Below are 21,132 nucleotides of genomic sequence, written 5' to 3' on the forward strand. Positions count from 1 at the left end.
ATTCATTTCTTATAGCTATTCCACGTGAGAACAGTTAATTTCTCTGCATTCAGTCTTTGTGGGATTTACTCATTACACTCCAATTTTTAAATTTCTAGATGGAAATTTAAGGGGATAAGGAAGGGACAGAAATATTCTTTTGAAAAATGAACTGTTTGCATTGGGAACCAGTGGGAATCAGATATTGCTTTTTCCAAATTATCCTTCTTGGGATATATTTGCACTGATTCCATGCAAAGTTTAGCTTCTAGAAACTAACAGCAAGCAAGCATGGCTGTCATACCACAGCCTTGCAATTTAACCAGAGTAAAATAGAGTTTGCATAGCCATTTACATCGCTGCTACAATTTCCATTCTCTTGTTCCAATAGTGTGCGCTGCCCTGCTCTTGACTTTCAAAAAGTCTGCAATAAAACAGCCTCAAAATGTAAACTTATGTTATACTAGTACGTTCCCTTTAAGATAGTAGAAGAGTAGGACATTAAGTAGCAAGGCAGATAATGGAGCAGTGGGAGAGGAGGATCAAATTGCCTCGTATCATGGAGACCATAATCTAAAATGTAAATCAAAATTAATATCAGAGGGAGAAGACTCCTGCTGCCATTCGAACCTCCTGGCTGGGTTTCACAGCCTCTTAACTTGACAGAGCCCAGAGTTGCCGTCTCCTCAGCTTGTAAGCGGCGGACGCCAAGTACACTATCAAAGCAGAAAACGAGCAAGAGAGAAGAGAACAAATGAACTTACTTTGCCCTTCGAATTTCCGTATGATGGTCCCCAAAAATGTGTTTTGTGGTGCCACATGCCCCCTGCGAACAGGCATGTTGACCCTGGTCTTCCGAGGAGCGCTCCCCCCGAGCTCTGGAGTTCTCCCGGGATCTCTCCTCGGCTAGAGCCCAGGCCAGCGCGAGAGCCGCTCTTTGTGGCAGAGCATCCTCTTTTGAAACCAGAAATCTCTTCCCATTAGCACCACTTCTAGACACCCGCTTTCCCTACCGGAGTCCAATCCATTCCCCTCACCTTCCGGAGGGGGCCTCGCGCCGGACTGCCGCGGGTGAGAGGGTTTGGGGGTGGGGAGAGGGAAGGAGGCGGGGTGAGGGGAGGTGGCGGGGGAGGGAAGGAGGGAGGGAGGGAGCGGTGGGGGTAGGGTGGGGTGGGGAGGGGGGCGGGGAGTCACAAGGGCAATCGATCTGTTTCTCTTCTCCCAAACAGCGCCAATTTCCCAGTGCAAATGGGCTTAACCTGGCGGTCGCCCAGAGCTGCGAGGATGGCTGGGGGGGGGGGTTGAGGGGGGATGGAAGACTTGTGCGGCTTTTGCAGGAAGGGGAGAAAGAAAAGGAGGCTGAGGGGGAGGGGGGGTTGACGTTTCTATCCCCGCCCTCTCCCCCTACACACACACACACACACACACACACACACACACACACACACACACGCTCCCTTTATCCCGAGAGCTTGGGCGCCGCCGCAGCTCGGATTACTCAAGCGTGCTTTAGCGGAAGCCAGCCAAGAAATCTCCAAAACTCAGTGACAAACAGCTACTCTGGGAAGGTGATCTCCACGGCCACTAGCCACAGGGCTCCATCCCTGAGCTCCTCACGCCTCGGTAGCTAAAACACCCTTAGCTGCAAAGAAAAGACAGGTGGGAAAACAGTCCCTCAGGGAGGACTCTTTCTAAGCTCTGGTGTCGTTCAGAAGGTTGAAGATTGAGGATGAGCCACTTAAGGGTGCAGGTTTAGCCTCAGGGTGTAGCTCGGATCCCTGGGCTCGGCGGAGGTGAGCACTGAAGCCAGGGCTGAATTGGCACTCCTGTCTCTGGCCGACGCTGAGCAGAGCCTCCCGAAGACTGAAGGCTGCTAGCGCCACCGCTGAGCATGCCTAGTTTCACTGCTTGAACCCCTGAGGAGTTGCAAGGTTGGGGATGATTGGGTCTCTAGGTGCGGGAGGCTGTGAGGAAGATGAGAACGTAGAAGACTGTGCCAACAACTGGTACAAAACAAGAAAATAGTTTGAAATGTGTGAGGCTGGGCGCTAAGGGGAAGGAACAAAAGGTGGGTGGGGCTAAGAGTTACCAGCCTTGGTGTGACTTCCCATGCCACTCATCTCCTAAATGCACTAGACACTCCATTCTGCTCTCTTCACTCACCATTTCTAAGGAATCATCTAGTTTAGGATAGAGAAGTGTTCAAGGGGCAAAATAAGAGTCCTCTTGGTCCTTGCTTCTCAGAGCCTGCCAACAGGGGAATCTTATAGTATACATACACTTCTGTTCAAAGAGTCTTCCTGGAGACTTAAGAGATCAAATGTGACAAGCCATGCCAGGAGAGAGTGTTTTCTCAGTTGTTTTTCTAGTTTTTCTTGATTCTTTCCCCTTCATTCATGCTATCTCCTCCTTTAACCTAATAGTCAGCCCCTCTCCAGGCCCCTTTCTCTAAATGGAATTTGCCACCACTACAGCCTAAGAACTAGAACACAGACAAACTGCCTGTTTTCAGCTGGCAGTAAGTGTCCAGAGCCCCTCATCAAAACACGAAGTTGTCTGATAGAGTTTTGGGAGTACTTCCAGCCCATTAGCCTGCTTTATCTGTACTTGAGTCAGTCGTGTTCATATTTTCCCAGTTACAACCTCAAATCTGAAGTAAAAAAAAGTGAAGATGGAACTGAGAAGGGCCGAGAGGGAGGGTTAGATTAGGAAGGTGAATCCTGTGGATTGCAATAAATAACGAGAAAATAAATACAACGACTTTTATTTTATATTCCAGAAAATGCAAGGCAAGAAAAAAAATCCAAACAAAAACAAGAACCTAAGCAGTTCTTACTTTTTCATATCAGAGTAACGAGAATGAACCAGAAATGCTAGACATTGCCTGGGAATGTTGAATTTTCTGGTTAATTAGCTTTACTTAAAAAGAAACAATCTATGACACCCCTTAGGCTCTTACGGGAGCTCGAGCTTTTCTGAATCCGTACAGTTCCCTGTCTCGGAATATAAAAAGGCACGCTCCTCCAATGTACGGCTTTATTTTTTCTCCCTTTTCAATATAAGTAGATCATTTTGTAGTGTTCTCTAGCTGCAGCCAGGCTGGTGAAACAAGTTCCTTTCCCAGGTGCTAAACGTGTGGAGCTATCCATGGTGCTGACTCTGATTCCGCTGTTAGCAATTGCTCTCTGCCTGCATCTAGCCACAGACAATAGAATTGCAAACTCAGGCAAGTGGCCCCCATATATTCACATACACTACTTGTCTTCACCGTATACCCACAGAAACAGAGAGTGCTATTTGCATCCAATTTCTAAAACACCTTATTTTTCTACTTAGCTTCTTAGCTAAATTGAAACTCAAATACGCATCAAGGAGTTCAGAGAAAACTGAACAACCTACATATTGTGTGGATTGTAATTAAGGTTTCATGTACAGTATAATGGTATAATAACACAACAGTAAGTTATGGCAAGGTTATATGGCAAATACTTTCTTTTTTAAAATCGCATGTGAATTCAGTGAATTAATATTGTTTTAAAGGGAAACAGGCATTTCCAAACGCAGTTTGAAACACAACATTTATCTGCCATATGATGAGATGTATTGACCTGCAGAAGATAACAGTGCATAATGTCTCTAGTTATGAGTCTGATATTAACTTTTACAGACAGTTGAGTCTAGAAACAATTGAATTCTACTTTAAGGGTGAAAAATCGTATTCTTCAAGAGGAAAACTGGCTTTTTGCTCCCTGAAGTATTTTCTTTCTCTACAACTTTCAGAGTAGTCTCTGTTTGTTTGCTCTGGGTAACTAAACACATGATGGTTAAAGTTCCATTGTCTGTGTTCATATGAGCAACCTCTGTGGGCTTCACATTTTTCCCAACCTCATTTAGCTCTAAGATTAGTTCTATTAAGGATTCAGTGTAAGATCATAGGACATTCCATAACCTATGTATTGTAATTGATTGATCTGAGCAGAAGATTAAAGGCATCCTGTTTCTAAATTACCCCAGTAATCGTGTTCATGCATTATACATTGGTACAGTGGAGACAAGTACATCAATCTATATTCAGCCAATAATAGAATCAAACCAGAGGATGGTAATCATGGCTGCTTGCTGGCTGGAAAATTACCCCTCCCCTCATCCCTGCTGTCTACAAAAGCGAACTTTAGATTTTCTGTTGAAGCCAGGTTTCATAAGTTTTTAGTATTTGGGGATTTTTTTGGAAGTCCAAATATTGAACATGGCATATAAGTTCAACTTTTGAAATCTTATCAAGTGTGTAGTCTAACACTCAACACAATCTACTTATGGGCAAGGACACAAAATGGATTCAGATATATTATTAAAATTACTTAATTGTCTCTGTTACTTTAAAATTGAGTAGTTTAGTATTTACAGTATGTTAAAAACTTTTAACAATGATTGCTACATAGTAAGCAGTCCATAAATTTCATATACACGAAATTCTATATATAAGTCCACAGAATTAATGGAGCCCTGCCTAAGAACCCTACATTAGAAATTATTTAAGTATCATACATTAATGCTTGAATCTTTAAGGAAACAGTAGCAACCATTACGGGCTATTTAAGTGGCATTCTTATTTTGACAGAGAATGAAAACTTTTTGAGATCAAATAAGCCAGTAATTTGTTTTACATTTTTGAAATAATGTAGAATATAAATCAATGAAATTAATGTGATGTTTTATCCATTTGGCAAAATTAGTTTAATGATCTGATGACCACAATGCAGCACTATAACCTTCTATGAGAATCCTGGATATTATCCTAGTAACTGGGTCACATTTAACCTAAGAAACATCTGACTTTACAGTTCCAAGGTAGGCAAATTTTAGGCTTGTATTATCATATATAGCTCTAGAATATTATAAGAGGCAGAAATTTTGAGGTCATCTATTAAAACTGCAACATTTCTGTGCAGCATGTAGAAGTGAAAAGGGCAGGAAAAAAAAACTGAGTTCTAACCTGAAATTGCCATTTATAGCAGAAACTAATGAAAATAGTTAAGCTCTCTTGTTCATATCTTCCTTTCTAAAATCAGTATAACAATCCCCATCTTTCAATTTTGTGTAAAGAATAACTAGGAAAATGGATACAAAGTGCTTATCACACACTCTGGCAGGTAGTGAACATATAAATAACAGCTGTCCTACCATATAAGCACTCTATATTTTTACAATTAGCAAATTAATAATATTAACATTAACATATAGGATTTAACTAATTTAGATTGTTTGTGCTAGTTGGGGGTGTGTGTGTGTTTGTGTGTTTGGGGTATTAGAAGTAAGGTATAGAATGGAGTAGGTGAATCATACCTGTACTCATTAGTCTGAGTGACTTGGACTAATGCCAATGACCGTTCCTAATGTATTAACATGAGATTGTCTAGGTAGAAAATTGAATATTCCTTCAGAAAATTTAGATCCTTTCCTAATGACATACTTTATATGTTAGTTTTAATCCAAATAACTATTATTCACTTCACTTGGGATTCTTTTATGATAACATACTCCACATTATAGTTTTTATCCAAATGGTTAATATTTGGCTCATCTCATTGATTATATGTGAATCTTACTGTAACATCAGGATCTTCTCTTTGAGGAAGAAGGTATTGGTAGACACTTCTCTAAAACATGCCACCTACTCCTGCAGAAAAGAATCTATTCACATCTGTATCATTAATACATTCATCAATAATTGACATATGAAATAGCTAGTGACCTGAGTTCTTATAATTTATAAAATTTAAGTTTGTTAAAATAAAAAAAATTATATAGATGTTCTAGGTGAAGATTTGATTGGGTGCATTGGTAAAGTGGGTCTTAGAAGACGAGTTCTTTACTCAGTTTATAAGTAATTTAGCGCATAGTTCAAAAATAAGCCAGTTGTTATGCATCATACCTTTTTGAAGACTAAGATAGTGTATGAAATTTCTTTTATATAAGTAGGCCTTAAAATTGTTTCTTAATTGACAAATGCACTCTTTTCATTTTCCAGATTAATTATTTGTTGTATTCATTAAATCTAACTTGATTGGTCTTCACACCTTGTGGAAATATATATTTTTTCCCAGAATTACACTAAATTCATCACTTCTTTTCTGAAAGAAATTCACTTTAGTTATGTTAAAAATTGTCTCTATATCTTGGGGCAGATTTATTCTACTATAGGAATTCTATAATATTTAAGCACATCTGTATACTAGGAACCAGTCTTTTCCTAAAAAAATAATTTGGAAGCTATTATTTTGGCTTCCACATCTGTTCATAATAGAACAATGGGATCAGGATTTAACTTCTCACTTTTAACAACTATATAATTGGACAAAGTATAGAAAGCAACAGTGTTGATACATTGAACAAAAAGAAGTATAGGAGACTGTTTCCTGAACAAAGGGCAAAGACAAGGCGAGCCCTATGATAGCCCCAGCTTACCATCTAAGAGAATTTCCAAGCCACAGTGCATGGAGTAAAAAACCAAACAAAGCTAAATAAACTGAATTGAGGAGACAAAGTTTAGAGTGCAGGGAAATCAAGGCAGCTTGAATTTACACAGCAGATTAATAGAGAGAAGGAAGTTGCATAGAAAGAAAGGTCCAGATATCTTCATTGGGGTCAGCTCAAGTCTTTGTCTATTACTGACTTGCATAAGTATGTGAGGAAACCACCCAAGACCAGAGTGAAAAACTAAGGAAAGGATTTGGCAGAACAATTACCAAAGCTTGCACAGGAATGGCAGTAGTTGCCATGCCACTATCTAAAGTGAAAAACCTACTAATGCATGGAACATTTGCTATACTCTTTAGAAAGTTATTGCATTAACAGAGGGGTGAAATTAAACCTTCAGTAGAGACTTATCTACCAACCTCAGAAGCGAATCTCAAAAGGATTATACTGATATGCTAATTATGTCCCAGAACAAAAGCCAGTTATACTTAAAGGAATACAACAAAATCCAGCACACAAGACACAAAATAACAACGTCCAGCATCCAAAACAACATATCAGGCATGCAAAAAAGTGGGAGAAAAATCAATCCACATAAACAACCAGAAAGGACATGGATGATTAAATTAGCAGAAAGGATATTGCATAGTTATTATAATTATACTGCCTATGTCCAAAAAAGTAGAGGAAAATATGAACTTTATGAGGAAAGAAATGGAAGATATAAGAAAGAAATGGAAGATATGAAAAAGATCCAAACCAAATTGTAGATATGTAAATATGATATCTAAAATGAAGAAAATAGGTTCAGTGAGATTAAGAGCAATTCATCATTGCAAATAAAAGAAAATCAGTGAAATTGAGGACATAGCAAGAGAAACTCCCCAAAATGAAACACAGGGAGAAAAAGACTGATTAAAAAATGAACAGAGGCCAGCCCCTGGCTTAGCGGTTAAGTGCGCGGGCTCCGCTACTGGTGGCCCGGGGTTCAGACCCCGGGCGCGCACCGACGCACCGCTTGCTCGGCCATGCTGAGGCGGCTCCCACATACAGCAGCTAGAAGGATGTGCAATTATGACATACAACTATCTACTGGGGCTTTGGGGAGAAAAAGGAGGAGGATTGGCAATAGATGTTAGCTCAGGGCCGGTCTTCCTCACAAAAAAGAAAAAGAAAAAATAATACTAATTAAAAAAAGAACAGCATCATGACCTGTGGGACAATGTCAAGTGATCTAACATGCATATAATTACAGTCAAGTTGGGAAGGGAATGAGGACAAGAAAATGATTTCAAAAGTAATGGCTACATATTTTCTAAATATGATAAAATAATCAAAACTCAGAGATACACAAAGTTCAACAAAGCCCAAACAGAAGAAAAATAAAGAAAACCACACCAAGGCACACATTGAAATCAAATCGATGATAACTTGTGATAGAGATTTTAAAAACTTTAAAAACAATAATAAGACAAAAAGACACATTCTATACAAAGGAGAATTTTCGTCAGAATCTGTAATATATAATGCAGCAACACTTGATTTTAAGTACATCACTTAAACACTTGATGTTTAAGTACATTAAGTTCTTAAAAAACAGCAACAACAAAATGAAACAAAACAAAAATGTGTCAACCTAGAATTCATTATCCAGTAAAAATTATCTTTAATAAATTATGGCAAAATAGATACTTTTTAAAATAAGCAGAGCAAAGAGAACTCGTTACTAGCAAACCTGGAGTAAGATTAATGTTAAAAGAATATCTTCCAGGGGGCCAGCCCGGTGGCACAAGCGGTTAAGTGCGCATGCTCCGCTGTGGCGGCCCGGGTTCCCCAGGTTGGATCCTGGGCGCACACCGCCCGGTGGCTTGGCAAACCATGCTGTGGTGGCATCCCATGTGGAGTGGAGGATGTTAGACCAGGGCCAGTCTTCCTCAGCAACAAAAGAGGAGGATTGGCAGATGTTAGCGCAGGGCTGATCTTCCTCACACACAAAAAAGAATATCTTCCAGAAGGAGAAAAATCATATCAGAACCAAACCGCATTGACACAAAGTAACGAAGATCACAAGAAATGATAAATCTGTAGGCAAAATAAAAGACTTTCTCCACAATTTTTAAAAACTTTAAAAAAAGACAATTGAGTGTTTAAAGTAAAACCAGTAAGAATCAATTGTGAGGTTTATAACAGTATAGAAGTAAATAATATTACAACAAGAAAACAAAGGAGGGGGGGGAATGAAAAGTATACTCTTGCAAATGTATTATAATACTCGTGAGACAGTATATTATGCAAACTTAAAAGTGTAATAGGCTAAAGATGTACATTGTAATCCCTAAGGCAACCACTATAAAAAACAATAAAGATATATAGCTAATTGGCTGAGAGTAGAGATAAAATAGAATCATAAAAAATATTTCAAACAAATGCAAAAGAAGAGGAGAAAAAGCACCAAGAACCGATGGGACTAAAAAAAAAAGCTATGTAATAGATTTAACACAATTATGCCAATAATGATATGAAATGTAACTAATCTAAACATTCCATTTAAAAAGCTGAGTTTGTCAACCTGAAATCGAGACTATTATTCTCTATAAAAAATCCACTTTAAATGTAATTTGCAAAAATGTTTAAAGTTAAAGAATGGAAAAAGATATAGTACACAAACCCTATTTTAAACAGCTGAAGTTATTATATTAGTATCTAACAAGGTGAATTTCAGAACAAGAATTATTACCAGGGATAGTGAGGGACATTGCATAATAGAGGCGTTAATTCATCAAGAGAATATAACAATCTTAGGTATGTATATACTTATAATGAGTTTTAACATATAGAATCAATAACTAATAGAAGTGATATATTTATACAATGGATACTATTAGGCCATAAAAAGAATGAAATACTGATTAATGCTACAACGTCAATGAACATTGAAACCATTCTGGTAAGTTCGAGAAGCCGGATACATAATGCCACATGTTGTATCATTCCATTTATGTGACATGCCAGAATAGGCAAATCCCTAGAGTCATGAAATAGATTAGTGGTTACCAGGGGCTAGTGGAGGGAGGAATGGGGAGTAATCTCTAAGGGGTATAAAGTTTATTTTTGGAGTGATGAAAATGTTCTAAAATTAGATTGTAGTGATAGTTAGACGATTCTGTAAATATACTAATAAAACACTGAATTGTACACTTTAAAAGGATGAATCTTATGGTATGCGAATTATATCTCATTAAAACTGTTATTACAAAATTTTAAACAAACAAAAAAATTATTAGAAGAAAAGGGAGAAATAGACAAGTTTATCATTATAGTTAGAAATTTTAACAGTCTTCTTTCAACAAAAGATAAACAAAACTTCAGTAAGGATATAGAAGACTTGAACAACCTTATCAATTAATTTAAGCTATTTGACATTTATTGAACACTACATCAGAGAGTAGCAGAAATTACATTTGTTTCAAGCATTCATGGAACAATCACCAAGAGAAACAATCACCAAGATAAGCTCTATAAATGTAAAAATATTTAAATCATACAGTTTAAATTTTAAATTTAATTTAATTTTTAATTTATTGTAATTTTATATTAATATAATATAATTTATATTTATATTTAACTTAAATTGTAAATTTTAAATTCTAAATGGAATTAAATTAGGATGCAAAAAGAAAGAAATATAAAAAAAATCCCCCAATATTTAGAAATTAAAAAATATACTTCTGTATAACTGTTGGGTCAGTGCGGTGGTCAATTGATGTGTCAACGTGGCTAGTCCAGACACGTAGCTCCCAGTCATTCAATAAAACACTAATGGAGGTGTTGCTGTGGAGGTATTTTACAAATGTAATTGAAGTCTATAATCAGTTTGCTTTAAGTAAGGAAGATTATTCTGTACAAAAAGAATGGGCCTGATTCAATCAGTTAAAGGATTCTAAAAGCAAAACTGAAGTTCCCTAAAGAAGAGGAAATTCTGCCTGTGGACTGCAGCTTTAGGTCATGCCCAAGACTTCCAGCTTGCCCTTCCTGATGGCCTGCCCTACAGATGTAGGAATTGCCTAGCCAGCCAATCATATAAGCCAATTTCTTTTCCTTTCAATAAATTATATATATATATATTTCCATTATCTACTTATCTACCTATCTATCTAGAGAGAGACATATATAAAACATCGATCTATCTATCTCTATATCTATCTATCTAATCTATCTATCTATCTATCAATCAATCATCTATCTATCTATCCATCTACCTATCTATTTATGTTCTTCTGGTAGAATCCTGACTGATACAGTCAAGAAGAAATTGCAAGTAAAATTAGAAGATAATTTGATTGAAAAATGAAAAATGACATCAAAATTGGTGAGATGCAAATAAGGCAGAGCTGAAGGGAAATTTATAGAATTAAATGCTCATTTCTTTTAAAAAAAAGAAAGTTATCAAATCAATAATCTAAGCTTTCTACTAAGGAAACAAAAAATATACGAATTGGGCGTAGGGAGGGAAATAATAAAGGTAAGAGCAGAAGTAATCAAGTAGAAAACAGAAAACTATAGAGAAAGTCAATGAAAACAATAACTAACTCATTAAAAAGATGAATAAAATTGATAAACTTCTTGCCAGATGGATCAGGGATAAAATAAAGAAAACATAAATTACCAATATTAGAAATACAAGAGGAATCAATGCTTCAAATCTTATAGACATTTAAAAAATAATTTTTAAAATTACGAAAAACTTTCTGCCTACAAATTTGCCAAATTACATGAAATACACACAGCCTTGATGACATAAATTTAAAAAACCCACTCAAAAAGAAAGAGATAACTTGAATAGCTCAATAATTATTAAAGAAAAATTAAACCTGCAGTTAAAACTTGCCTAAAAAGAAAATTCCAGTTTCAGATGGCTTCATTGGTGAATTATACTAAACATTTATGGGAAGAATACCAATTCTAAAGAAACTTTTACAGAAAGGAGAAGAGAGAAAATTCCCAAATCATGAGAAGAGCAGTCAGATACTACAACCAGATAAGGACATTACAAGAAATCTCAGAGCATTATCCTTCACGAACACAGATGCAAACCTCTCCCCACCCAAATTTTAGAAACTAGTTGTTTCTCTCAAAAATTTAAAGTTGATTTGATATTTAAATATCAATCAATGTAATTTACCATACTGACATAAAAAGAAAAAAGTGATATCAATACATGTAGAAAAAAATTGACAATATGAAATATCAATTCATTAAAGGAAAACCTCTAAGGTCAGGAACAGGGAAAGAAGTTCACTCACAACTTTTATTCAACATTCCATTGAGGATTGTGGCTACTGCAAAAAGGCAGGAAAAAGGAATAAAAAGCATACAAACTGAAAAGGAAGAAGTAAAACTATCTTTATTCATAGACTAAATGACTGTTTTGGCAGAAAATCCCAAGTAATTCACAAATAAGCTTTAGAACTAACTAAAAATTGGGTTTAGGAAGCTTGCAATACACAAGCAGAAATTTAAAAATCAGTTGCATTTTTATATGCTAGCAATGAATATTTGGAAATTCAAATTAAAACACAACGCAATTTAAAATAGCCTAAAGATTAGAGAATCCATATTGGGATACATTTAAAAATTATAAATAAAAAATACACCAAAAATTGCTAAACATTGCTGAGAAGACATAAATAAATGGAAAGATATACAATGTTCCCAGATCAAAAGACTTAATATTGTTTAAATGCCAATTCTCCTTAGTTGATCTATAGATTCAATAGAATCACAATAAAAATCCCAAAAGAGGTTTATAGAAATTAACAAGCCAATTCTAAAATTTATACTAAACTCCTAATACCTAAAATAGCCAAACCAATTCTAAAAGTGCAGAACTAATTGCAAGGACTTACATTATCTGATTTCAATACTCACTATAATGCTACATTAATAAAGACAGTGTGGTATTGTGTAAAAATAGACACATAGATAAATGGAACTGAAAGGAGAGCTCAGAAATAGACCCAAACATATACAACTAATTGACTTTCAACAAATGGGCCTAGGTAATTCAATGGAGAAGATAGTCTTTTCAATAATTGATGCCAGAACAATTGGAAGGCATATGGAAAACAAAAAGACTTCAACCCTTGTGTTATATCACATGCATACATTAACCCAAAATAGATCATAGACCTAAATATAAAAGCTAAACCTATAAAATTTGTGGGAGAAAACATAGTAAAAATCCTTAGTGATTTTAGTTTAGGCAAAGAATTCTTAAACAGAATGTGAAAAAACCCCACATTATAAAATTAAAAAATGATAACTTGGAATTCAACAAAATCAAAAACATTTGTTCAGCTAAGTAAATGAAAAGGCAAGCCAAAGATTGTGGAAAATTGTAAGGCATATATCCAATAAAGTACCTGTATCCAGAATATACAAAGCCTTCTTAAAAGTCAATAGTAGGAGGACAAAAATCAATAAAAATTGGCAATATATTTGAGCAATCACCATGCTAAAGAAGATATAAAGATGGCAATAAGCATTTGAAAATATGGTCAATATCATTAATCATTAGCAAAACCGATCAAAACCAAAAAACACTACCAATTCACCCCCAATAGAATGGCTAAAATTTAAAATATATGTATTTGACAATACCAAGTGTTGATGAGATTGTAGAACAGCTGAAACTCTCATACATTGCTGGTAGCAATAAAACATGGTACAGCCACTATTGAAATAAGTTTTTTACAAAAGTTATAAAGTTTCTTATAAAGAATTTCATATAAAATTAAGCATATATTTTATTATATGACCCAACATAAGTCCAAACAAAGTCTTGTATGTAAATGTTCATAGTTTTATTCATAATAGTCCCAAATGTCCAACAACTAGTGAATGGATAAAAGAATTATGGTTTATTCACATAATTGGATACTACGGAATGACATGAAACAATCTATACTGATACAATCAACAGTATGCATGAATCTCTAAAGCATTATGCTAAATGCAAGAAGCCAGTCACAAAAGAATACAAACTGTGTAATTCCATTTAAATAAAATTCCTCTTAAAAAGGCAAAACTATATTAATAGAAATAGATGAGTGGCCATGAAAGGGCAGTGATGAAGAAGAGGACTGAATGTAGAGGGGCCAGAGGGAAATTTTTGGGATGATTGAAGTGTTTTATGTCAGGATTGTGGTGGTTATATTTCTCCAGTTGTAGAAATAAAAATGAAAATAGGAGACATTCAAGCTTTACAACTCATAAAATATTATCTAATAAGTAAAAGATTATATTTTTACCATATCTAATACAGTATATATAGACCCAATTATTTGTTGAATGAATGAGTAGTCTGAAGATCATTGTGTAACAAATTTAGTAAAAAATTCACGGTGTATATTTGATATATTGGCACTAATAATGAGTCATTCATTCATCTGCTGAAAAGAAAACATTAAATTCTCATCGAGAGGAAATAACGGTAGGTATAATAGTTATAGACTATTAATTAACCATTAAATCAACATATATTCTCTTTAAAAAATGCACAGATCTTATTATTCCCATTCAATAATGTATTAGGTTAAATTATTATAATAAAATGGTTTATTTAGTTTAATTTCCTTCATTCTATTTCTTGGGTCCAAATTTTAGATTTTTATCACTTCATTTCTGGATCATCAAATTATTCTCCTATTTCCCTGTTTTCAGACTATTATAACTCTAAACCATCCTACTGATTAATACCACACTCATATTCTTTGAAACATCAACTTTTTATTGTGTCCATGTTAGAAACTTTTAATAGTCTTTTATTCTTGGATAAAAATCTAAGTTCTATGTATTATATAAAGCTCTCTATAATTATACCCTTCATCTATCCATCCTTATCTCCTACCATAACCCTGTAGATTCACTATCATTTCTAGCCCAATGCCAAACATTCTCCATAGTGTTTCATATTTCCTCTATCTCCACCTAATTTCTCCACAGGTTACTCAAGTCCCACTGATACTGAACCTCTTAATCTCAAGTTTGTGTACCGGATGCCCAGCAAGCCAAACACTGAGACATCAGTGCTTGGAGATGAAGAAAGATTTATTCCAATTGGCCAAAATGAGTAGGTGGGGGCCTGGGTTTGCTCAAATCCACCTCCCCAAGAACAGAAAGCAGGGGGCTTTTATAGAGCTTGGCAGGAGGCGCTTCAGGGAGACAAAGGGGTCACTCGCTATAAGCCTCTGGGCAATCTGACTTCTGGGCTTCAACAGCTGCTGAGGGCTGGCCATCCGGCCATCCAGTGATCGCAACCTCCCCGAAGGCGTTCTCTTTCTCCTGCAAAACAAGCTCACAAGTCCTCTTGAAAATAAGCTCACAAATCCTTGAGACCCCTGAGTCACCCCTGAAGTTAAATACGAAAAACAGCAAATTAATTTAATATCTACAGTACCCCTCAGGTACCTGGCTTCACCACCATCTTTTTAATTCCCTGACTAATTTACTCATTGATTTACTCTCCTTTTCTGAAGCCCATGTGTAATTACTCTTTGCCACCCAGCAGGGCACTTTCTTTGCATTGTTATAGGATACTTTGAAACTCATTTAATTTTTATAACTTATGAGGTAAATATTCTTATTTTCATATTTTACAGTTGAGAAAACTAAAGTTCAAAGAGGTTAAGAAACTTAATCAAGATCACATAGCTAGCAAGGAGTAGCGCTACAATAATGTCCATGAAGGCATGGATCTTGTTTTATAATAATTTGATAACTTCTGCAATTCCTGGTACAACATTAACATTCAATAAGCACTCATAAATATATTTTGAGTTGACTAAGTTTATTAAACTGTCTTTATTTTGAAGGAGGAATTCCAGTTCGTGTCTAACTGATTTTACAGCATATTTGAGTACTGCTAGTGAGAAGATAGGGCTGCCCTACGAAAGTGTATTTGTGGGAGGGATTGAGGAGCCTTTTGGGAAAACATTAAACCTAAGTGGAAAAGCACAAAAAGTTGATTTTGTAATAAAAACCAACATCAAGGGAATGTATAAATGTTTCTGGCTACTACATGAAGGGCAGGGATCAGGATCCTATAATGAAGCAATTTAGAACTTTTTTCAGTCTTCCTCTCTCACTGACAGTAGTGGCATGTTCTCCTAGTTCTTAGAATATTTGTGTCAGAATCCAGAAATTTTATAACCAACTTTTTTGAGGCATAATTGACATAAAATAAAATGTACTGATTTTAAGGGTACAGTTCAATGAGTTGTTTTTAAAAAAAGTTTTATTTTGAGATCATTGTACATGCTGATTCACATTCCGTTGTAGAAACAAAATATAGTGATCCCGTACACCTTCACCAAGTTGCTCCCAGTGGCATTATATTTCATAATTATAGTACAAGGTATGATCTACAGAGAGTGCAGTTATGGGAGCAGGTATCTCTTGTCATGTTAGGGGTCCCCAAGACCACCCTCAGGCTCCATGATTCACTAGAAGGGCTCATAGGACTCATAAAGTTTTTACACTCGTTATAGTTTATTAGAGTGACAGGATACAGATTAAAATCAGAAAAGGGAAAAGGCACAGGGCAGAAGTCCAGGAGAATCAGGTGCAACTTCCAGATGTCTCTCCCAGTGCAGCCACATGGAGACAGGCTTAATTTTCCTAGAAACAACATGTGACCACACGTGAAGTGTTGCCAACCAAGTGAGAGTTCATCTGAGACTTGGTGTCCAAGGTTTTTACTGAAGATCAGTCACATAGGCATGCAGGGCCATGTGACTGACCTCAGCTACTCAGTCTCCAGCCCTGCCAGAGCTGGATGTCAAGCTGATACAGTATAAGCCTGAGGCTTCAGGCAAACAAAAACACTCCTATCAGGGAGGATATTCCAAGGACTCAGAGGTCAATTCCCCAGAGTCCAACCAAAGGCCAGTCCTGAAGACAGGCCTTTCCTGGGGAAGTGTAAGGTTTGAGAAACCCAGGTAGGTCATCTCTGGTGCTTGAGTAATCCAAGGTCTCTTCAGAATGAACTTTCTTATGACAATATGATGGGCTATTGAAAGAAAGAACTGAGATCTGCAGAGAGAGCAATTCTTAACGGTAGTGATAACATCTACCAGAGATTATCATAGTGAAGGGACACTTATTGGCTGCACTAGATATCTGCAAGTGGTTTCTGAAAGTAGGGATGGGAGACAGAAATGGAACATTGTACGCAAGCCTCATTTTTCCATCCCATTCCTCTTTCTTCATAGTCCTGTATGTGATTTTACTAACAAGTTTTAAATTTCTCCTTCTTCCTTGTAGACACATGTTCAGTTCCTTGGAGATCATGTATTATTTATCTCAGAATTCCTAATATTGGGTATGCCATCTGGGACATAGTAAGTATTCGATAAGTGTTTGTTATAAGAAAGAAGAAAGGACAGCATACAGGTTGAATGTATGAATGGATGGATAGAAGGCAGTCAGGATGCACGAAGGGAAGGAAGAGAAGCAGGCGGGATGAATGGTTGGAATTGAGTCAGGACAGATAAGAAAGAAAGAGGAAAGATAGTAGGAAATGGAGATAGGAAGGAGAGAAGATGAAAAGGTGACAGAAAGGAAGAAATAGGAGGAAGAGATGGAGGAAGCAAAGGAAGTAATAAGAAAGGGATGGAGGAAGAGAGGTAGGGGCAAATACAAGGAGAGAAAGGGAAGGAGAAAGGAAAAGTAAAAAAAAGGTGAAAGGAAAGGAGGGATGGAAAGAAAAGAAGAAATAGTGGAAAGAAGAAATAGTGGAAAGTGGAACCTTTCTGGAAGATGGCCATCCTTACTACTACACGATCCAAAACCATTTAAGACAGCACCGCCAAAAATTCACACTGGCCCACCCCACATGACATGAAGGAGCTATCTTATTTCCAAATATCAGTAAGATTCTATTTCTAAATAAGCAAAGACATGTTTCATTCAGGTTGATATACAATTACATCTTACACTTGGTACTATAAAGGTGTCTAGAAACAATTTACTACAAACACATCTATTTTAATGACATTATAAAGAAGAAGAGCATGTGCATAAGTAAAGTAAAATACTTATTGGCAATATAAAATCAATTCCACCTTGAAACTGCTAAATGAAAATATATACATATTTGCAATGAAATAGCTGTACTTGACTATAAATCAAAGATAATCATAGTTGCAAGTGGTTGTTACTGTAACGGTAAAATCTAGGGCTTATACATACAAATGCATGTGTAGTAATGTTTGTTTTGAGTGCCCTCTTCTCGTCAACCTTCTCTGCACTGACTTTGAAGAGAACCTCCTGCCCGTGGAGTGAGACAGGAAAGGGAAGGAGGACTGTCGTGTCTCTCTCAGCTCAGTTTTACAGCTAAGGAAATCGAGATAGAGAGGAGATTTGCTTTAGGTCACAAAATGAGTTCAGCTCAGTTCATTTTTCAGCCTTGTAACTGTCATGTGAATCTCCTGCCCTTACTAACTGCTAAAACAGACTCCTTCTTCCAAATATGTTAAATTTCTAAATTTGATAACTAATTTGAATGTTTCTTTTTAACCAACACTGCATCTCTAAGCCATACTGCACATTCAAGCACATTTTAGTAATGTTTTACAGCACTTTGGATCTTGAAATTCTTTGAGATGCTTTTACCCAGTGTGGACTGACTTAATCCTTTCAAAGACAAATTTCCATTTCTCTTTCTCTAATTTGTCCTCACTATTCTGTCTCTTGTTGGACAAAATATAATTATGAAACTGTATCACACTAATATTTTATTTCAAGCCTTCTGCATTAAATTATTTTGCTGAATACTGTTAATATATTTTATACAGGGAGTTAATCTAAATAACAAAACTGTATTCCATTGAATTAGTCATTAGCATTGTTAGCCCTGGATAGAATTAAGCATTGGAAATAATTCTCATCTGCTACGTACATTCTTCCTACTATATTTTTAAAGATTTAATTTCTTACCATTTTTTATCTGAATTATTATTTCACAGCATAATGCCACATAGCAGCAAATCATACTGGATCATTTCCCCTGGCAGATCATTTTTCACTGTCATTTCTCATTATGCTGTCACCCATAATCTAAAGAATGAATTCAGGTCAAGAAATTCCTCTTTCAATTCTTTTTACTTTTGTTTCATGATATTTTGTCATGCACCATTATGGGCCAAAATAGAGTTTCTTCTACCTTATCCTGGCAGACACTACATTATGAAACATGCTAAAAATAAAACTAGGAGAAGAAAGGTGTTATACAGATGGGAGTTCTTTGCTCCAAATGATTGTTTAAATAGTCCATGAAAGAAACAACCTTGAGTGTTATCTTGTTCATGTGTGGCATTTTCTATGTTGAATAAGTTTCCATAATAATCATTTAGGATAGTTCTAGAATCCTTCACGTTTACAAAGACTTTCTAACGGTGTCATTATTAAGCAATGTAACATTGGCATTCTCCTGGGAAAGTTCAGGTTATCTCATCAGCTTTGGCATTGCAACAAGACTAGTAAGTAATGGAGGAGGCAGTTCTCCGCATGGTGTGATTGGAAGTGTATCTGTTACAAGTGCACTTGGCTACAAGCAACAGAAAACTGTATACTAATGTGCTTGACTTAGATAGAAGTCTATCAGTTTTATGCCATAAAAAGTCCTTGTTAGGGAGTCCTAGGCAGGACAGCTCAAGCATATGCCATTAGAGACACTGAGTTATCCCATCTTGTGCTTTACTATTTTTCTAGTGTTTGTTTCCTCATGGTTGCAAAATAGCCTCTGACCTGTATTCCAAGCAAGATGAGTTAGGGCAAAAAGGAAAAAAAAACAGGGCAGAAAAGGACGTACCAGCTGAATCTGCCCTCCCTTTTTATTTAAATTACAAAAGTCTTCGTAGTTTCAGAAATCCCACCTACCAAACTATCCCTTATGACTCCTTGAGCAGAGCTATGTATGCATCACAGCCACCCTCGACTGAAAGATGACTAGAAAGATTCTTTAACAAGGTGTGTTTGATATCTGAAATTTCTGCCACAGAGTTTTATACCTCTCTGCAAAAAATGCAAAGGCCCCAAGAAAATATACACATGATCAGGTTATACAATACCCTCATTCTATACTCTTCCTCACATAATTCTCAAAAGAAAACATTCTGACAAACACATTTTTATAAGATGTGTAGTGACCCAATACATTTCAGAAGCACTTAAATTTCCAATATTTAAATCAAAAACTTAATTGGTAATAGCAACATTTGAGGGATATAATAGAAAATTATTTGGAGGAAATTCTTTCAAATGTTTCATATATCCTGTTACCTTAAGGTTGAAATCACAGTAACAGACCTACAAACACACACACAGAAAAACCTCTGACCTAGACTATGATTTCCAAACAGTTTCATCTTCTTTCGTTCTGTCTGTTATACTAGAGTAGCATAATGATTTCCTACTATTCTCACCAAAACTCAATGTCAAATGTTAATTAGTCAAGGGTCAACCAAATGGTGACTCAATTGATACGCCCAGTATTTTTGCTGCTTTGTCAATCATGTTATGAACTGAACAAGGTTGTGTATAGTCTATGATTTACTAATCAGAAAACACAACCGTAACTTGGGAAATGGAGAATATAATATATCCGCTGGTGCAAATGTTTTAACCATCTGTAATTGTACATAAACCTCTTTGGTTGTTATGCTGTATAGCCCTAAGAGTCATTATTTTGGCAGTGAGTAAAAATTCAATTAAAGTTATAAAACATATCTGCAAATTCCTACAGTGAGTTGTTGGGAGAGACTAAATGGGCAGCATGTCGCTGTAATTTTAGTTAATTTAAGTTATACTTTTTACAAAGCTATGTGTTCTAACAAATAGTTTTCTCTGCTTCCACCTCTTTGTTTTTATATTTTATTTAGTAGAGTCATAACTCTCAACCAACTTTTAACTACATTACTTAAGAAAGAATAGTTCATATATGTGCAGAAATTATTCACAGGGGACATGCTTGTACCTAGCACATTTGACATGCACCGGTATATATTTCAAAATATAAATAAAATTTTAAGCAATTTATTATTTATATTTTCTCAAGTGTTTTAAAAAGACTACATTAAAAATAGAGGACTGGTTTTAAAATATATGCTACATGTGAGTACATATCCTGACATCTTTATAGTTTACAAATATACATCTAAATGAAAGGGGAAGCAAATACATTGATTACTTACCTTAATGAAGGTCCTGTGACTGAGCATCAAAGTTAGCTTTATGCTTTTGGGCATTTAAGGGGAAAACACGAATGTGACCTGTTACATAATTTTTATTGTTTTTAGATAATTCAACATTTCAAGGTAAACCAATATTAATTGGGTATAAATTCTAAAATTAATATATCATGTGGTTATTTGTCACAGAAACACATACAAATGGCTATAGAAACACAAAATAAGGAGAGGAAAATTCTAGTCTGAAGATGGGGAAATAAGTCCTTAAAGAATTAATAGAATATTTGATGAGTATTGAGGGGGAAAGGTTTTAAAATTGATTAAATAGCTGACATTTCATATTTCATCAGATTCTTTATCTATTACATTTAATTGTTTCAAACCGTTGATCTTGTAACCTATGATCTACTTTTAAGAGGAAGCAACT

The 21,132-nt window shown here is 35.8% G+C and overlaps 1 protein-coding gene across 6 annotated transcripts in view; it reads right to left on the reverse strand.

Annotated features, from left to right (window-relative positions):
• The window catches only part of KCNH7 (potassium voltage-gated channel subfamily H member 7), a 781,612-nt gene that overhangs the window by 472,395 nt on the left and 288,085 nt on the right, over positions 1 to 21,132 (reverse strand). For 3 of the 6 annotated variants that reach the window (XM_058549110.1, XM_058549107.1, XM_058549118.1), the window contains exon 1: positions 744 to 1,061. The exons of 2 other annotated variants lie outside the window; for them this stretch is intronic. In XM_058549110.1, coding sequence (XP_058405093.1) covers positions 744 to 819 — 76 coding nt within the window. In that variant the 5' untranslated portion in view covers positions 820 to 1,061. Of the gene's footprint in view, positions 1 to 743; positions 1,062 to 21,132 lie in introns of those variants that run through there. One more of the 6 variants, XM_058549112.1, reaches the window with a different exon arrangement.

The sequence above is a fragment of the Diceros bicornis genome, chromosome 10, assembly GCF_020826845.1.
Source record: "Diceros bicornis minor isolate mBicDic1 chromosome 10, mDicBic1.mat.cur, whole genome shotgun sequence".
Classification (NCBI taxonomy): Eukaryota; Metazoa; Chordata; class Mammalia; order Perissodactyla; family Rhinocerotidae; genus Diceros; species Diceros bicornis.